The 19,154-nt window shown below is 35.5% G+C and overlaps 2 protein-coding genes across 3 annotated transcripts in view; one reads left to right on the top strand and one right to left on the bottom strand.

Moving 5' to 3' along the window:
* Positions 1-2,762: 2,762 nt before the first annotated feature.
* On the top strand, positions 2,763-8,673 carry LOC145316994 (uncharacterized). Of its 2 annotated transcripts, none has more exons than XM_080157849.1 (14): positions 2,763-2,881; positions 3,722-3,766; positions 3,885-3,963; positions 4,159-4,184; positions 4,294-4,371; positions 4,566-4,657; positions 5,280-5,361; positions 5,445-5,510; positions 5,799-5,870; positions 7,132-7,228; positions 7,466-7,575; positions 7,696-7,818; positions 7,909-7,988; positions 8,127-8,673. In XM_080157849.1, exons 1-14 carry the CDS (start codon positions 2,838-2,840, stop codon positions 8,588-8,590), a joined length of 1,458 nt encoding a protein of 485 aa, XP_080013975.1. In that variant the 5' UTR covers positions 2,763-2,837; the 3' UTR covers positions 8,591-8,673. The 2 variants fall into 2 exon arrangements, with proteins under 2 accessions (XP_080013975.1, XP_080013976.1); XM_080157850.1 differs by having other exon boundaries at positions 7,909-7,989; positions 8,215-8,673.
* A 481-nt stretch (positions 8,674-9,154) lies between these two features.
* The window catches only part of LOC145316993 (putative chitinase 10), a 38,617-nt gene continuing 28,617 nt past the window's right edge, over positions 9,155-19,154 (bottom strand). The window contains exons 29-37 of the mRNA XM_080157848.1: positions 18,680-18,835; positions 18,055-18,292; positions 17,545-17,686; positions 17,081-17,336; positions 16,506-16,628; positions 11,806-11,871; positions 11,150-11,274; positions 10,637-10,892; positions 9,155-10,366 (exon numbers count right to left, since the gene is read on the bottom strand). Coding sequence (XP_080013974.1) covers positions 9,530-10,366; positions 10,637-10,892; positions 11,150-11,274; positions 11,806-11,871; positions 16,506-16,628; positions 17,081-17,336; positions 17,545-17,686; positions 18,055-18,292; positions 18,680-18,835 — 2,199 coding nt within the window. The 3' untranslated portion in view covers positions 9,155-9,529. The remainder of the gene's footprint in view (positions 10,367-10,636; positions 10,893-11,149; positions 11,275-11,805; positions 11,872-16,505; positions 16,629-17,080; positions 17,337-17,544; positions 17,687-18,054; positions 18,293-18,679; positions 18,836-19,154) is intronic.

Here is a 19,154-nt window from a genome sequence, read left to right as displayed (position 1 = left end):
TACTTGGTAAAATGAAAGGTTAAAAATAAAAGTTATTAAAGTTATAAAGGGTTCAATTATTGAAAAAGTAGTTTTGTAAAAGGCTGTATAAAAATGTAACTTTTATTTTATTAAAGCATAAAAGGCTTTGAATAATACAGTTGGCCTTTATTTAACCACAACTTTTGTAGCATAAAATTTACTGTAAAAAATCACATGCTACAATTCCTAGTGTTTAAATATCCGAGAAAGCAGAAAAATAATTTTAACTCAAATATAGCACTTTTAATTATTGCTTAGTTGTTTGGCTTAAAAGATAAAGCAAAAATGTAAAAATGGTCTGTTTTGTAAAAATAGGGGGGGGAAGGGGAATTAAAGAAACATTTTTAGTCTTGTGAAAAAAACAAGATTTATTTGAAATTCACAATGCATAAAATTTCAGTTTTGTCCTTTGAAAACCCAAAGGTGTATAACAGACAGACTTAAAAAAGACTGTCAATGTATAAAGAGCACCTTTACTACGAAAAAAGGAAAGCAAAAAATGAGAATAGTCTTTTTAAAAAATATTTGTTACAAGATAACTAAATAAATTAGTTTCCACTTCTACCCGTTTAATTAGATTAACAAATATATGGATAACAGTTTTTGATGGAATTAATTATCCTATAAATATTAAAATTTAAAATTTAACTGTGCAGGGAAATGAGTTTGTTTATAGGTTTTTATTAAGGTCAATCACCTCATATATTAGCAGTAGATAGCATTTAAGAGACCAAGCTTTATCATTTAACTTAATACCAGGAATTAAATTACTAGGAAATTCTTATTTGGAAAGAATCAATTATTATCTAAACTACTTTTGATATCTTTTGATGCACTATATCAATTGTTAAATAAATACCTTTTTTAATGTTTAAACATTCGTAATTATTAGTTCTACTACATTTTGTCAACTAAAAAAATGTGAAATTGTTTTTCAATTTCTTGAATTTCATGGTGTTTCACAAATTATGGCCCAAAATACGAGTTATGGGAAATGCGTTGGGCTGTGCTATTTATAATTCACTTTTTTGTGAAGATACATATTCAATGAGCTTTTCTTATACCGTTGATCTATCACTGGCTTCAAAACTTAAGTATTAAAAGATATGTAAATGATAAGATTTAGATTTCTTGATTGATTTTATATAATATTTGTGGTTAAATTTTCTGGTCTCATCACTTGAAAATTTTCCAAAATATTCAAGTCAAATACATAGCCTTGAAATCTTGTTTATTGTTCATAATTGGCAGGCGGCTGTGGTGAACTAAAAAGGATGAGATAAAATTAGCTAAAGATTTTCAGGTTCATTTCATAAGGGAGATTATACCTAATTTGTTACGGTTATTTTATTGAAATAAATAGGTTTCTTTTAAACTATCTATTTCATATTAAAACTTTTTTTGTCTCTGCTGTTTTTAAAGGATATCTTAAAGCAAAAATTATCTCTCATGCTTTGTCTTTTCTAATGGTTTTCCTATGTCTAGAAGTGGGGAAAATTGAAAAAGTTAATTATGTCTAAAACAATATATTCTATATATTTCTTACTTTACACATCATAATTTAACAAATTTCTATATACTGGAAAATTAGTTATCTGCATAGTATGCCTTTTTTCCGTTTTATATATATTTTACTCTTAATTAAAAAATAAAACCTTTAAATAGTAAAAGTATTTATTTTCCAGAGATCTTACAGCAGCAGAAAATGGTCAAAGAAATAAAATGAACCATACTTCAAATCATGATACACAATATTACCCTTCAAATTAAGATTTAATTAGTGGACTATCCATTGCTAGTTTGTTTAATCCAATCAAGAAATAATGAAAATTTGAATCCAACGAATTAAAGAACATGTCTAAATCATTTTTTCTCCTTTTATATAAAGTAGTAAGGTTTTTTTGTCTAAAGCTTAAGATTTCGATTGATAATGCACTGATTAAGTTCCCCTTTTTTTAGGGTAGCTTCACATAGATCCAGTGAAAGTTTTAGGTAATTTTTTGTCATATTGCCTTTGGGAAGGTTTTAGGTAATTTTTTAAAATTTTCTGTCGCCGTCTTATCAATTTTAATACATAGGGGCGCATCCGCTTGTGATTATATAATTTTGTCAGGTTTAATAGTAGGTGACATATAATCAAAGATCTTTTACTCTTAAAGCAAAACAAAAACTCATTGACAAAGAAAGTAAACAATAATAATTTATGCATAATAAAATAGTTGAAGTTTATTTTGTAAAAAATGATGATTTCTTCGACTCTTGTAAGTTGAAACTTAGGGCGTAAATCATTAAAGTGCACTCTACAAATTTGCATAAATTGAAGTGCACCCTCAAAATGGAAAAATCAAGGAAAAATTTAAACATTGGACTGTAAATTATGGTATTTAAAGCTATGTAAACATACAACAAAATTATGGCTTTTTAAATTCTTGATGTGGTTGTACAAACCTAAAACGTTTCCATCAATAATATTTATCTACAGAGTGGGTATTTTTATTTATCGTTGGTGCTTATCTTATCTTCTAAGATCCCTAGGTGATATTTACTAATTATTGTTATCCCTAATAGTAAGGTATTAAATTTAAATGACTGTTTTAAAAATAAGTTAGTTTGAAAGTCAAAATTACCTAAAAAATTTGTTTATACTTAATGCTTAGGTATATTTTAAACATTTTGTAACGAAACTGACACTTAATATATCCAACAAAAGTACAAAAAGATGATAAATTTAATTTTCTGATTTAAGCGTGAATGTAGTTGCTCTTTTTTGTTTGGACATGTTGAATGTTTTTGTGTAGTGACTGCAGGCCCTCAACATGAGAGCACCTCTGGCTATTTTAGTTTTTTCTATTTTCAACAGGTATGATTACAATTTTTTTAATAAAAATTAAATGAATTCTTAAAATTTTAATCAGTAATTTAAGATAGTAATTAAGCCTTTTTTTATGAATTTGATGGATAGTTAAACTGTCTAAAATAATTTTTCTTAATTGATTAAAATATTTTGATTCATTGGCTTTATGGACAAAATGGTTTTATAAATTAAACTTGAAAATAGTTTTCTTTCCCTGCAAAAATAAAACTTTACACAATAATATTCAAGTAGTAAGGGAGGGGACGATGGGCAATTAATTCAAATTAAGAGTTTTCGCTGAAAAGCAATGAAAACCAGATGTATCCAGAAAACTTGACCAAAATTGTAAAGGGATCATGGTAATATAATTTAGAACACAAATTAGTTCTAAGAAAAAAATCATTTACTTGAAAATTAAATTACCAGTACATCACAATGTAGTATACATTCTGTAATTAATCACTAGAAAAATCACCCTTAGAACTTCGTCAACCCTCTTTATATATTTTCTGCCAACCTAAATATAAGCGGTTCTTAGACAGTTTAATACATAAATATCACAATAGAGTTTCTATACCTTAAATGACATTTTCTTGGGAAAAGTATTTGTTAAAACTAGTCATCTAATAACAAATTTTTCTGTCTGCAATATTCAAAACTAACTCAGCTAGTTAACGGTGCATTGATGCGCTAGTACCCATAGTCAGTCAGAACCTGCTAAATTCTTGCACATTCCCTTTACGCCAGTACCGAAAGTCGGAGACTCTTTAAAAATGAATATTCTATCCATTGTCCCCTTCCTTACTCCCTGATAATATTACATATCTCATTTATTTTGTATTTTAGTTGCCAATGTGTAGACCCTCTCCCTGCAGATAATTCTCAAAACAGGTAAAATATTCAAGATTAATTCCTGTTTTGTTGGCCTAGAGGCTCTAGTCAACAAAAATTAACCTTTTGAAAGCTAATTGAAGAAGATTATTTATAAAATAAATGTATGTTAAACTAGTTATGGTGTTCCAATGAAAGCTGCAGAGCCAGCAGCCCCACCAATGGCAGCTCCAGCTGGTGATCATGCAGACAGTAAGGCAGGAGTGTCAGATTCAATTTTAATACGTCTACAAATAAAAAATTCAAAATGAATAACATTAACTTCATAACAAGCACATGTAATTTTTAAAATAGATTATTTTCTTTATTAAATGTACATTAAAAATGCTAATTTGTCCTTTTTAGCTTGTTTAACTAAATAATTAATAAGTTCTATCTGACATCTACACAAGGCAAAGGATGAATTGCCTAAAGACAGGTGAAGTTTTTGAAATTTTAGATTTTTCCTTATATAAAAAGAACACTTATAAACTTATTATGGGTTTTATATTTAATTTTTATTTACTAATAAATTGTTTATTTATTAGATTGCATCCAGCTATTGCATCAGACGAATGTCAATATATTGGAGATTGGGGGGATTGTGATCCTTTCAAAATGATCAGGTACAAAATTGTATGTTGAGGGGTAAAGACATAACAACAAAAGACATTTTTGTTTTCACTTCTTTAAAAAAAAAATTGTATGTATTAATTTCTAGAATTAATGACTATTCTCTAGTTTTGACACCGGCCATTTGAAAATTTTATTGATAAATAAGTGTGATGAAATAGTAATAAAATTTTATTTTAATGTAAAGAATCAAAGAAGAAAGACTAGTGTATGGTCCTTCACATTGTGAAAGTAGGAGAAACAGCACACGGCATTGTACCAGAGATGATCTGCCACCAGGTAAGAAGAAGTACACATCATTGCACAAGAAAGGTTCTTCACCAGGGACATGACCTTCCTACAGGTTTGAAATGATTTGTTAATGAACTAGAGATGATCTCCTTCTAGGAAGTATGTGACATTGCACTAGAGATGATCACCACACTAATAAATAGGACACTGCATTGCACTAGAAGTATGCAGCATTGCACTAGAAATGATCTCCACCAGGTAAGATACAGTATGCAGCATGGTGCATATGTGACATGACCTTCCACTAATTATGAAATAGTATGGGTTTTGAAGTAAAGATGATCTCCCACTAGGATGTGTGTGAAAATGCTTTATAGATTATATTCCCCCAGGTTAGAAATAGTACACAGCATTGCACTAAACAGCGCCAGCAAAAAAATACTATTTGGAATTAAACTAAAGATGATCATCCTCCAGGTAAGAAAAAGTTCAAGGTTCTGCACTCGAGATTATCTCCTACCAGGTAACATTGCACAAAATTGTCTAGACATTATCTCCAATCATCAGAGAAAGTAGTATCCATTGTTGCACTAATGATAGATTTTGATTGAATTTGAAACTGGTTATCCCTATAATTCAGAGCTAATTATATAATGTTATTGATAAATAGGAACACTATGGTTGATAGAGCAGCATAAAATATGCATTGAAGAATTACAAAAACTTAAAAGCATGATAGAAGATTTACACAGGTTAGTTCAACATTTGGAAAATACCTTTAAAAAAAACTTTTTGTGGTAATTGTAGTTTATTATTATTTAATTATTAAATTTAGATATATTGACCAAATACATCAAAGAGGACAAGCTTTGTTCAACGCTTACAATGATTTAAGAAAAAGGTAAGAACTGTTAAATTTAAATACATTTATCTACATTAGAGTGTTATGGTTTTTTTTATTGTAAAAGAATAGTGAGCAACATCCATAAATAATGTAATAATTTACATTGGATTATGCCAAGTTAAAATATCAAGTTTCATCAAAAAACTTTTCATAAAGAGTACACATTGTAAAATATTTACTATAGTAGTAAATCATTTCATCAATTGATTTTATTGGAGGTTGGGTACATTTGTCTTAAATTCTTATATTGGCAATAATAGGTTCTAAATAATATCAAAATTGAAGGCTAGAAGATGTGAAAAGAGAACTGCTAAACATTGGAAAAGGCAACCATGACAAGGAACAGACTATTATCAGGTAAAGTTTGCCAACTTAGCATTATTCATGATTGAAATGCTTTAGATATCTATAATACAAAGTAGCTTGATGTCTGTCCGTCTGTCCGTCTGTCCGTCTGTCCGTCTGTCTGTCCCTTAAGATCTCGGTAACCACTGAACCGATTGGATTCTACTCTTCAGGGTATATTTCTATTGGTCCTGTGGTGGTTTTAAGCTATTTTCTTGGGGGGTGGGACACCCCCAACCCCCCCAAAAACAAAAAATCCCCCCCCCATTTTTTTTTTTTTTTTTTTTTTTTGCTGAAGATTTCCTAGGTTCTTTAGGTTTTGTAGAAGATTTCCTAGGTTCTTTAGGTTTTCCAGAAGATTTCCTAGGTTCTTTAGGTTTTGTAGAAGATTTCCTAGGTTCTTTAGGTTTTGTAGAAGATTTCCTTGGTCCTTTAACGAATTTCGCCTTAATTTTTTTAATCACCTCTTGGGGCAAAGCCCCTAGAGGCTAGGGGCGAAGCCGCTAGTCTATAATACAAAGTAGCTTGATGTCTGTCCGTCTGTCTGTCTGTCCGTCTGTCCATCTGTCTGTCCCTTAAGATCTCGGTAACCACTGAACCGATTGGATTCTACTCTTCAGGGTATATTTCTATTGGTCCTGTGGTGGTTTTAAGCTATTTTCTTGGGGGGTGGGACACCCCCAACCCCCCCAAAAACAAAAAATCCCCCCCCCATTTTTTTTTTTTTTTTTTTTTTTTGCTGAAGATTTCCTAGGTTCTTTAGGTTTTGTAGAAGATTTCCTAGGTTCTTTAGGTTTTGCAGAAGATTTCCTAGGTTCTTTAGGTTTTGTAGAAGATTTCCTTGGTCCTTTAACGAATTTTGCCTTAATTTTTTTAATCACCTCTCGGGGCAAAGCCCCTAGAGGCTAGGGGCGAAGCCGCTAGTATAATACAAAGTAGAACGATGTCTGTCTGTCCGTCTGTCTGTCTGTCCCTTAAGATCTCGGTAACCACTGAACCGATCGGATTCTACTCTTCAGGGTATCTACCTATTGGTCCTGTGGTGGTTTTAGGCTATTTTCTTGGGGGGTGGGACACCCCCAACCCCCCCAAAAACAAAAAAATCCCCCCCCCATTTTTTTTTTTTTTTTTTTTTTTTTTTTTTGAAGGAGATTTCCTTGGTCCTTTACTATTTTCGCCATAATTTTTTTTTATCACCTCTTGGGGCAAAGCCCCTAGAGGCTAGGGGCGAAGCCGCTAGTATTAATATAACTGGTTTATTTAAATGGTAAAGGTTAAAGGATGAATTAAATAACTGGAGAGAAAAGTCTCAAAAAGTACAGCTAGAAATTGGAAAAATCAATGGTGAAATTAGAGAAAAAGAAATGAAGGTATATAATTTTTTATCAAAAATTATGTATCTGAAGCTTAAGATTTCAAGAACTATTAAACTGATTGAGTTCTCCTTTTTAGTGTAGCTTTAATGGATTGGTTGGCAATAGGCTATTTATATGCCCCCTCCTTACTTATTGTTTCAATACAAAGCCCCTAGATTCTAGGGGCAAAGCTGAAAGTTATTTACAAAAACAATAATAAAATTAATCGTTCTTATCAAATGCACTACTCAGGTAAAATCCTTAAAAGCTGACCAAGAAACACTTGAAAAGAACAAAGATGAGGCTAAACAGACACAGGATCAAAAAAGATCAGAACTTTCAAATCTTAAGGCAGTTAACAGGTATGAAATGTTTGAAAATTTTTAAAAAACGAAAGAAGAGTATTCAAGAAATAGATTCAAACAGTTGGTTACTTTTTTCAACAGTTTTTAAAGTTTATGTAATTGAATATTCATTTGTAGAGATCTCCAAAACAGTTTGATTGACTTTGAAAGATACAAAGAAGAGTTTGATGATATTACAGAAGAAGTAAAGAAGTTGAAAGGCAAGATACAGAAAACTAATGATGAAATAGTTGCCACAAGGTATCATTGTCTTTTATAATGCTTTGAGATTAATATTGTAATTTCAAATTTTATAAACGAAGACATCTTTTCTATCCTTTTATAATTTAGGCAAGAAATCAGAAAGACACAGTTAGAACTGGCTAAACCAGACCCACAGGCCAGATACAAATACAATAAAGACACCAAGGAATGATTTGGATAGCTGTATAAGTTTTTGTTAAGATTTTTATATTGATTTTTTACTAAATGTTTAACTTGAGGTAAATTTTCTTTGGATTATGTCCATTTTATACTTTTACAACTGTCCTAAAATCAAATCTTTGAGGTCAATTTGGACATGGACATGTGGATAATCCACAATATAACTAAGGAAGAAAGCCCATACTACTACCCAGAACTGAAATACGGACAGGATCCTGCTAATTATCCACCTCCCTCCAGCTATGAAGCACCAAAGCCAAAATATGAAAAACCAAAGTATAGTACTCCCAAGTATGAGGAGCCAAAGTACGAAGAGCCAAAGTATGAGGAGCCAAAATACGAGGAGCCAAAGTATGAAGAGTCAAAGTATGAAGAGCCTAAGTACGAGGAGCCAAAGTATGAAGAGCCAAAGTATGAGGAGCCAAAGTATGAAGAGCCAAAGTATGAGGAGCCAAAGTATGAAGAGCCTAAATATGAGGAACCCAAATATGATGAGCCTAAATACGAGGAGCCAAAATATGAAGAACCAAAGTATGAGGAACAGAGTTACACAGAACCATCTGAACACTATGGGGACCAGCCATATTAATAATATAATATAATCATTTTTATTAGATATTTTCTTCTTATTTTATGTGAATTTAATGAAATAAAAAATCACTCCCTTTCTAATGTAATTATCTAATTGGAGCCTAGTTACTCCTAAAACAACTAGCGACCGTGGCTCAACACGTAGCGCATCCGCTCGACGTCGGGGAAGTGATTGGTTCGAATCTCGGCCCAACATCACGTCATAACTAAGACGTTAAAAAAATTCCTACTGCTGCTATGTAATGTGCACGACATATATAATTACAGTAGGTGGAATGCCTTGGCCCAATATGACCAAGATCATTAACAATAATCAACAAAACAATGGTTGACAAAAATAGAATATTTTGGTTGGTTCTGAAAATGATTTTTCATACTATGTGATATTTTTTCTTTTCATAGAAGTTATTGGACCTAATTCAATAAGATTTCCTAAAATAGCCTGGGAGTAAGGGTGACCTTAGCTTTACATAGTTATAGAGAAGAATGAAAGACTTAGGTAACCCCAACAACTAAGCTAGCCTAAGAAATCTTTTATTTTATTTTTGAAATTATAAGACAATTTTCATCGGAAGACTTTATTTTATGAAAGTGTTTTTATCAACAACAAAAAATTCAATTTATAACAATCAAGTGTAAAAATTTCATACTAATTATTCAATAACGCTTTGATTACAATTATTTTAATATGTCTTTTGCGGATTTTTTTTTGTCTAAAATTGAAATTGAAATTAGTTTTAGATTTGCTGAAATAATTTTTTTATCACAATTAACTGTATGAGCATTTGATTAAAAGTATAAGATAACAAATGGTCCATCACCAGATTTTACTACAATAAACAGTATGGCTTTAGCTGCACTAAGAAAATACATAAAATTAACTAGATTTTCAGCCAATTGGAGTTGGCTAAGTGTAATAAAAATTGAGCATTTGGGACTATCTAAAAAGATTCATGTTTTGAAAATATTGCTGGCTTAGAGCTGTATATGGCATCAGAGGAATTGAGTATGGCAGGGCTCGAACCATGTCACATCCGGGATCAGGGGTTGAATATCCTCGGAGCACGCGGTTAATGGTCCTCAACAACGGGTACTTCTCACAGCCGCAGGCGTTGGTAAAGTCGTCCAAGTCTAGAGCCCAAATCATTCCACCGCCAAAGTTATTGTCAACCACCCACTGGGACTTTTGACGGATCATGCTGATGTCGTCATAACCAACCCACTGGTCGCCCTTGTAGGCGTAGGGACCCATACGCTTTTGTGGGTCTTGAACCACAGTCCAGCCCTGACGTTGGACACGCTCGCAAATCTCATAGTAGGCCAAAAAGCCGCCGGCACGGGTGAATTCTCCGGCCTCGCCGCGGCCATAGGCCGGTGAATTTAGTCCAGTGTTGGAGCGCTCCTTGAGCGCAAATGACTGGCCATACATGGGCATTCCTACGACAAGCTTATCCTTAGCGGCACCCAGCTCCACCCAGTAGTTCATCGTGTAGTTAGTGTTGAAGTAGTTGTAATCATCGTCGGGATGCTCAAACATCGGGGCTACGTGGCCGGTCTTTTTGTCCCAGTGGCCGTGGTAGTCGTAGGTCATCACGTTGATAACATCCAGGTACTGGCTCATGGTAGGAACGTCGTAGCCGGCGTCGATCACCTTTTTGCTTGGGCTGACGGCGGCTGAAAGAAGCCAGCCGCGCGGCTTGAACTCGGCGCTGAGCTCCCGGATCAAAGCAGCGAAGCCCTCCTTGTCAGAGGCGGGTCCCTTGTCACAGTCAACCTAAAGAATAAATTAAATTAATAATTAAAAAACAATTGTTTTATAAAAGTTTTTTTCCCGATATTTTGAATACTATTTTGGATATAGTTTATTATTTATTAGAAAGGGTTTAATACATTATTATATGAAATGCCTGTTTTATTTAAAAGTTCGATGTTCTATAGTATAGCAAATATAAAAAATACTAAAAATTTTAACAATCTAATAAAGTAAACGATTTTCCATTGAAGTTTAACTTTTAAGACTTTCAAAAATGAAAATATTTTTTACCTGCCAACACTTGGGGTATTCCCAATCCAAATCCAGCCCCTCAAATCCATATTTCTCAATAAAGTTGACCGCTTCCGTGATAAACTTGGCCCTAGCGGATGGGCTATTGACCAACCGGCTGTACTTGTCGCCCTCAGAGTCGTTCCATCCGCCCAGCGCGATGGACACCTTGACACCCTTCTTCTTGAAGGCGGCCACTCTCTCGAAGAATTTGTTGTCGATGTCGGCCCACGAGTCGTGAGGGGTCATTATCAGTCTAAAAAATTGATGGATTAAGTCACAAATTACAGGAAAGGCTGGGAATGGGATATTGGGGTGTTAATTATACAGTTTCGCAAAGTTAAATGACCTCGTTCTCTAATTAGTTGACTTAAATATTTTAAGGTTTTTGAAAACTTTAATTGAGTCCAAACTTAATTTTGAGGGGATGGCGTTTTGAAGTTTGGGTAGGGATCTATGTCAGCCTTTCCCAATTGTTACATAAAAAAAAGCTGAGCTACTAACAATACTTACTTATTAGGGTGAAGCACAGCAAATCCATAATTGATGTGAGTGCACAGTTTTGAGTCTATATCATCTGGGGTGTACTTGCCCTTGCCCTGGCGGTACCAGGCCCAGTTGGTGAAGTAACATACAACCTAGATAGATAGATAGATAGATATAAATAGTGATAGGTTGAAAAATATAGAGATTGATAGATTGAAAATGAATAGAAAAAAGAAAGAATGATAGATTGGTATTAAAATGGATAGATTTAAAGAGTAATAGATTGATAAATAATGGATAGATTAAAAGAATGATAGATTGATAAATAAATGAATAGATTATAGATTAAAAGAATGAAAAATTGGTAAATAGATGAATAAATTCAAAAGAATGATAAATATAATGATAAATTAAAAGATTGATTAATTGATAGATATATGAATAGATTTAAAGAATTGTAGATAGATAGATAAAGTACAGACAGACAGTAGACAGAAAGACAGAAAGATAGACAACTAAACGTATAAAAAGATATAAAGATAGAAAGGTAGACATAGAAACCGATTATTACAGAAAATTAGACAGATAAATAATAAGATAGTTATAAATATCCTTGGATGATAGACAAACAAACCTACAGACAGATAGACAGACATACAGAAAAATACATTGATATAATTTACCTTTTTTCCAGTATCAGAGACGCTGGCAGGTATCTCCTGGATAGCAGATTCCAGCTCTTCCTCTACCTGGAAAAAAATACCTTAGTATAATAATTTCATAATTATAAGCAATCCAATTGAGCTACTCAAAGTATCTAGCAAGCGAAGGTAACCGCCAACCATTATTTTTAAATAAATTGAAACTAGGAGAGGCGGAAGGGGGAGGTTATTTGGGAATAATTCTGCCGGATCGATACCTGCGAAGCCCTATCCCCGTCAATATTTTTCCAAAAGAGGTCCGTTTTTTATATATTCGATCATGTATTTTGCCATAACTCTGTTAAAAATGCTTACAAAACGGACCTTTTTCGACTTATGATACTAATATACAGTATACGTTACAAAAAATGACCGGTTTTTAAAATGGTCTAGCCCCCCCTGTAATGAAGTTTTAACCCATTTTTTTTGTATGTGTGATCTTTATATACATGTATTATGGTGTTTATTGCAGTAAATTATATCCTTGAACATTTTCCGACATTCAGCAGGCTATGAAAGAAAATATTCAAAATGAAAAAATTCCAACCCTTTTGTATTTTAAGTGAATTTTGGTTAAGCCGAAAAATCATAGATTTTGAGGTCTTGATACATGTTGTTGTTGTTGTTTGTAGCCAACTTCTTCTCATCCATTATCATCATTTACATCTGTTGCCAGGTTCAGGAACCTGGCTGCTTCCTTAGGTCTATGCCAGAGATCAGTGACCGCGAGTTCGGTCACGTTGCTTGGACACGTGAAGAGGTGCTGAGTCGTGTGGGAGTGGTTATTGCAGTTGGGGCAGGTGTCAACAATAGTTGGGTTTAAACGGGCCTTGTAACTGTTGAGAAATTTGCTGTAGCCAGAGCGAAGTTGGGCCAAGGTGGCTCTGGTGTGTCTAGGTAGGTCCTTTTCAGACACATTTATTGGGGGTGGCGCAGATTGGAGAACTTTATTAGGCTCCATATTATTTAGAGCCTCTTTGACAGATTTAGTGTGAATAATTTTCAGCTTACTTTTAAACTCATCCTCAGGGAGATCAGGACGGGACATTTGTCTGATTTCGTCTCCAAATCTGGAGGAGAGAGTCTGCTCCATTTGGCGTGGAGGGGGGGGTCTAGAGAGGTTTACTCTGTTGGGATGGTGTGGCTTCTGAGTAGCAAGTAAGAATTGCTTGCTAAGCATCTCACAGTGAGGTCGGACTTTCATGACCTTCGTTTCTAAATGTAGATGGTCTTCATTGGTCATTAAATGGCAGCCTGTGGCAGTTCTTAGGGCAGCATTTTGTGCTACCTGGAGGCCTTTCCAGGAGGTGTTGCTGAGGGCTGGAGTCCAGATATTACAGCAGTAATTTAGTAGTGGCCTGCCTATGGCCTTGTAAGTATTGACAATCGTTTCTTTCTCTTTGCCCCAGTCTGAACCAGCTAAAGCTTTTAAGACATTTGTCTTAGTTTGGACTTTAGTTTTAAGATCTGAGGCATGCTGTTTAAAAGAGAGTAGATTGTCGAAAGTGACCCCTAAGAATTTAGGTTTTTTCACTGTGGGGACCTTTTCACCGTCAATCTCGATTTCAAGTTCCAAGTTACATTCATTGGAGGCTGTTGTGAATAGAGTAGCAGATGATTTAGCAGGCGAGATGTGAAGGTTGCGGTTTTTGAACCATATGTTCAGGGTGGCCAGGTAAGAATTTAATTCTTCTACAACGGGTTCAATGACAGGTCCAGAATTTAGAATGTTCGAGTCGTCGGCATATGTCTTCAGAACTATATTGCCAGGTGGCGTTGGCATGGAGGACATATAGAGGTTGAAGAGGATCGGGGAGAGTACACCTCCCTGTGGGACTCCTTGTTTCATCTTACGGTATTTTGAGGTGGAATTTCTGAATACCACGTAAGTATGACGACCTCTGATATAAGCACAGAGAAACCGTTTAATGTGGTCGTTTAGGTCGAGCTTGTCAATATCTTGCAGCAGGATGGTGTGGTCGACCGTGTCAAAGGCACGGGAAAGATCTATAGCCACATTAACGGTCCTGTGGACAGGTTTTCTCCTGTTTAGACCATTGTTTATGTGATCTAGGATACTCTGTAAAGCTGTACCTGTCGACCTGCCCTTCCGAAATCCATGTTGATGGTCAGCAAGTTGGACTGCTTCTGTCACAGCAGGAAGTAGCAGGGCTTCAAGAATTTTGATAGCAGGTGACAGAAGGGAAACTGGGCGGTAACTAGGTCCTTTATCTGCAGGTTTTCCAGGTTTCAGCAACGGTATAATTTTACCTGTTTTCCATATGTTGGGGATTATGGATTTCATTAAACATTCGTTGAAAAGATTGGTCAGAAAATTGATGGCATTTGGACCAATATGTTTCAACATGACTGGTGATAAACCGTCTGGACCGTGGGCCTTGGAGCTCTTAGATTTCTTAATGGTGGCTAGGACTTGAGCTGGGGTGAAGATGACAGGGGGGTCCTTTGTTTTCTTTTTAAGAGAGCGAAGGGTGGGTCTGAGAGTCTTAGCAGGTTTGGTTTCAGAGTGGGGGGTATATTGTTTATTAAAACTGTTAGCCATGGATTTAGCACAATTTGAAGTTTTATTATTAAAACTGATACCTTGGTTGTTGGGCTGGTGCGGCTGATTATTAAGACTTTTTATTGTGCTCCAGAGTTTTTTAGATCCAGGTAAACATCCAGATAGATGTTCTTCCCATTTAGCTTTCCGATGTTCTCTGATTTTCTGGGTGATGTCTCTGTTTAACTCTGGTATTCTTGGATCAGCTGGGTTCTGTTGTCGGATGTTATCTCTATCACTAATGAGTCTAGCAGCTTCCGTTGGGAGGGCATTGTAGGTTTTGGGTATTCTGCCGGCAGGTATGTATTTTTTGGCAGCTTTCTGAAGGGTATGTCTAAAGTAAACTTCCGCATTGTGGACATTATTAATTCTGCGGCATCTTTTGAATTTATTTTCTACATATTTGTTGAATGAAGACCAGTTTGCTTTTGAGTAATTAATGAAGGTGACATCTTTGGCGTTTGTTTGTTTTAATTCTGCTGTTATACTTATGGTGATAGGTAGGTGATCTGAACTCATTTTGTTTGCAATCTTCCAGGTGGAACAAGGGATCAGGTTAGATGATACGATACTGATATCTGGAGCAGTGGAAGCAAGGTCAGTGACTCTGGTGGGCAGGTCTTCATTGATGACACCACAGGAACGGTTGGAGATAATATCTGCCAAAGCATTGCCTCTGGGATCATTAGTGGCTTCACTATGCCATAACTGGCTGTGAGCATTAACATCACCAAGAATCATATAAGATTCCCCTAGCCCATCAAATAGATGATCTAGTGGGGGAACATATTGTGCTTCGCAGCTGCTGTGTGGAGGAATGTAAACGTTTCGGATGTATAGAGGTTTATTGTTGGCGCCAGGTAGACTGATGGTCATGGATTCCAGGAACGGGTCCTGTTCCAGGCGGTTAGGGGTTGGTTCTAAGGAGAAGTTCAGGTCCTTGTGTACCAAGAAGGCTAAACCTCCGCCTTTATTTGTACCTCTATCCTTCCGAACTAGAGTGTAGTTCGGTGTTTAAAATGGCTTGGAGTTTTTAGTTAGCTTGGTTTCCTGAATAGCAGCTATGGGGATGTTGTCGGCCTCCATATGATGGAGGAGCTCGTCGATTTTGCTTAAGATGCCGTTGATGTTGTATTGAAGGGTATTCAGGTTTAAGCTTCTGTTTGTAGAGAAGGGGGTGTGATTGCGGGGGGGTGATGGTTGTGGGGGTGGGGGAGGGGGGTTCCCTGGGGGGGCGGGGGGGATTGATGTTTGGGCCGGGGGTCCAGGTGTCGTGGTCTGTTCGCAGCATGGTCCAATCCAGGTCTTGAATTTTAATCTTGCTTTGGCTGATTTTAATTTGGAGCATTTAATATGGAGCCATTGCAAACAGGTTGTGCATTGAACTGATGTTTTTGTTAAAGTTTTGGAACATATTTTACAGTAGTAGATGTCAGGGCCAGGGTTCTGTTCGATGCCAGCTCTTATCAGAAGAAGCCGAATAAGACAGGCTGGTGTTGTCTTATTCTTTGTCAGGTAAGTTAAAAACTCGAGTCAGCTGAGGGAAAATCCTCTTTGTCTTGCATGTTAAAAAAACCGTCGGAAGCATGATGGTAAATGATGATGGTAAGGAAGGTTGGAGATTGGAAGTGTTTGCTCTTGGCTTCTTCTGCTGCTGCTGATGGTGTTGCTGCTGCTGTTGAAGGTAGTTCCGCGGCGTAGACGCGGCAAACGTAGGGACTTGATACATACTTTTTGGGCTCAAATGATTTGTATGAGAGCTAGGAAGTCGGGTAAGGTGTCTATGGAGGCAGAATAATTTTATGCTGAAGATAAAACTCGACACAACCCCTATGCTTAATTCAATTTTACTATGTGATTTTTTGGCTTTAGTAAAAATTACTTTTTAAAATATTTTGAATTTCTTCTTTTAAAGCCTGCTGAATGTCGGAAAATGTTCTTTGATCTAATTGACCGCAACAAACACCATTATACATTATATAAAGATCACACATACAAAAAAAGGGTTACAACTTCATTACAGGGGGGGCTAGACCATTTTAAAGACCTTTTTGGAAAAAGCTTTTTCTTTCGTGGTATAAACGTGGGTATTGGATGAAATGACCTGAAATTATTGTACCTGACTTTCTTCTGAAGCTGGAGCTGGAGCAGGAGCTGGAGCCGGAACAGGATCAACAGTGATCTCAAGCTCACCAGAACTGGATGCGTCACATTTAGCATTGTCAGGCCAATCACAACGATCCTAAATAACATTTTATGTGTTACATACTTTGTTAATGTCAAAAAGACATAAAGAAAAATTAAATTCATTACAAAGTGAAAAGTAGTCAGGGATCTTAAGGGATAAGACAATGAACTATTAATTATTATCTACATTTCTCAAACAAACATACATTTTATATTGACATGAGTGATTTACAGTTTAGACTTTACTAAGTTTAAAATTGCCAATTCAAAATTTAATAAAAGTACCCAAAGGTTTTTAGTCAACCATGAAATAATGTTTATACAAATCTTTTAATACCAGTGTAATTTACAGTCCAATCTATCTTGCCACCCTGACAAGTAGCACAACCTAATGATTTAAAACAATTTGAAACTAAAATGATCATTAGAGTAAAAGCTCATTGTTCAAGGGATTCTTCACGAGAATATTGATAACAAGAAGAAATAATGTAAAGAAAAATAACCTACCCTATTCCAGTGAAGCCCCGGGGGACACTGCTGTACACTGTACTCTCCATTATTACACACTTGATAAGCCCCACAGTCACCAGACACAGGCGCAAAATTTCCCTTGTCACAAGTGGCATAGGGGCGCGGGCTCAACTCGAGGTCGCCGATCCTGTAGTTGCCGACTAGGTCGCAGCTGTTCGGCATGGCCTTGTTGCCACGCAGCACGCTGTTGATGGTGCTCAGTAGAGGGTTCTCGCCACAGCCGCAAGTATTTCTAAATTACAATCATATATAAGACTTCCAAAAAATTCACTTTAAACATTAGAATAGCAAAGATAATTGTTTATCTCCTGAGAACAAACAAATATTTTCAAAACTTTGTAATCGGGTAACTATTATGAAAGAAACGTTAATTTTAGTATACTCGGCCGGACGGAAACCCTAGATATAGATTAGCGGCGCTACTAAAATAAACAGCTTGCCTAAAATCATCCAAGTCGAGGGCCCATATCATGGCACCGCCCAGACCCATCTTCTTGACGTACTCAGACTTGTGCTTGATCATGGCAACATCGTCGAATGAGACCCACTGGGTGCCCTTGAACGCGTACGGTCCCATGGTACCTTAACATTTGGTCAATTGATATCTCTAAAACGACTAAAAAAAGGGATTAATCATATCTTGTATCTGAATTAATATTAATTAAGTAATATAATACCTGTCTTTCTGTCAAATAATATTTCTATAAATTTGGTTACCCCCCCCCCAAAAAAAAAAAAAAAAATAAATAAATAAATAAATAAAAGTAGAATGTTGGTCCCCTTCCTTCAAGTTACCCTAGAGGCCTTTAGTATATAATAGCGCAACAATGACAAGGTTCCAATACATCTATTGAAAAAGAAAACTAATTAGTGTTCAGTCATAAAAAAAAACTGACGGACAAACAAAAATATGCTAGTATAGTGTGGATTGGCTACATAATTATATATACCTGAAGGATCTTGAATAACAGTCCATCCCTTGTTCTGAATATTATCACAGATCTCATAGTACGCCAGGAAGCCTCTGGCCCGTGTGAACGGTCCAGCGGTGCCGCCGCCGTAGGTACGGCTGTTCAATCCGTTAGCACCCGCCGAGGCGAGGGTGAATGACTGTCCGTACATAGGCATGCCCATGATAAGCTTCTTTTTGTCCAAGCCTCCTTTCAACCAATATTTCACAGTGTAATCCTATAAAAAAAAATACATATATAAAGGAAATAAATACGATAAAGTCTGAAGCTTTTTAAAACTCTAAAGCTTGACAAAGAAATATAATCAGACAAGAAAGAAAGGGTTCCTAGGAAAGAGAAATTATTTTAAAAGGAAGAACAGACGGGGGCGACCAATTTTACAAGTAGCAAACATACAGTCACTGTAATTTTTACACAAAAAAATAGATGTGTTGTGTATTTGTCAATTTTAATAGAGGATGTAAAGTTGGCATTAATTCTTTGCTTACTGGTAAAATTACATCGTAACCAATGGCAAAAATATGAAATATGTTGCTAAAAATACGGTCAAACAAAAATACCATAGTCATAAAGTAGCTGCACATACAAAACAATTATTACTTACCACATTGAAAAACTCATTAAAGTCGTCTTCGTGCTTGTACATTGGCGCCACGTGACCGGTCATCTTGTCCCATTGGCCGTGGTAGTCGTAGGTCATCACACTGATGTAATCCAGGTACTTAGATAACATCGGGATGTCGTATCCAGCATCCATGACCTGGAATGGAAGAATCCTGTTAGACTTTGATTTATTCTTGTATCAACACCAAACGAGAGTTGTATTACTATAAGGGAGGGAATAAATATTGGACGTTAATTACACTAGTTCCCATTGTTTTAAAATCAAGTTTTCAGTATGTAAAAATCAGCATTTTTTCAGTGGACGTGAGGATTTAACTGTACTTAACTGTAATAGGATTCAAAATGCAAAGTTAAAATTGATAGGACAATTCTAATTTGTCTAAATTAACGAAAAGTGCTATACTTTCGGATGGTCGGACAGACCCTAATTATAGAAAGCTTTACGTATAAAAGTC

The sequence above is a fragment of the Acartia tonsa genome, chromosome 4 (genome assembly GCF_053477335.1).
Source record: "Acartia tonsa isolate MP-2025a chromosome 4, ASM5347733v1, whole genome shotgun sequence".
NCBI lineage: Eukaryota > Metazoa > Arthropoda > Copepoda > Calanoida > Acartiidae > Acartia > Acartia tonsa.
This window is presented reverse-complemented; position numbering and strand designations above follow the sequence as displayed.

Excerpts from the sequence above, each read along its gene's own strand:
- LOC145316994 (XM_080157849.1), top strand. The coding sequence starts at position 2,838 with ATGAGAGCACCTCTGGCTATTTTAGTTTTTTCTATTTTCAACAG. Across the intron at positions 5,511-5,798 it reads TACAATGATTTAAGAAAAAG|GCTAGAAGATGTGAAAAGAG; the intron begins GTAAGAACTGTT and ends TCAAAATTGAAG. Across the intron at positions 7,576-7,695 it reads AATCTTAAGGCAGTTAACAG|AGATCTCCAAAACAGTTTGA; the intron begins GTATGAAATGTT and ends ATTCATTTGTAG.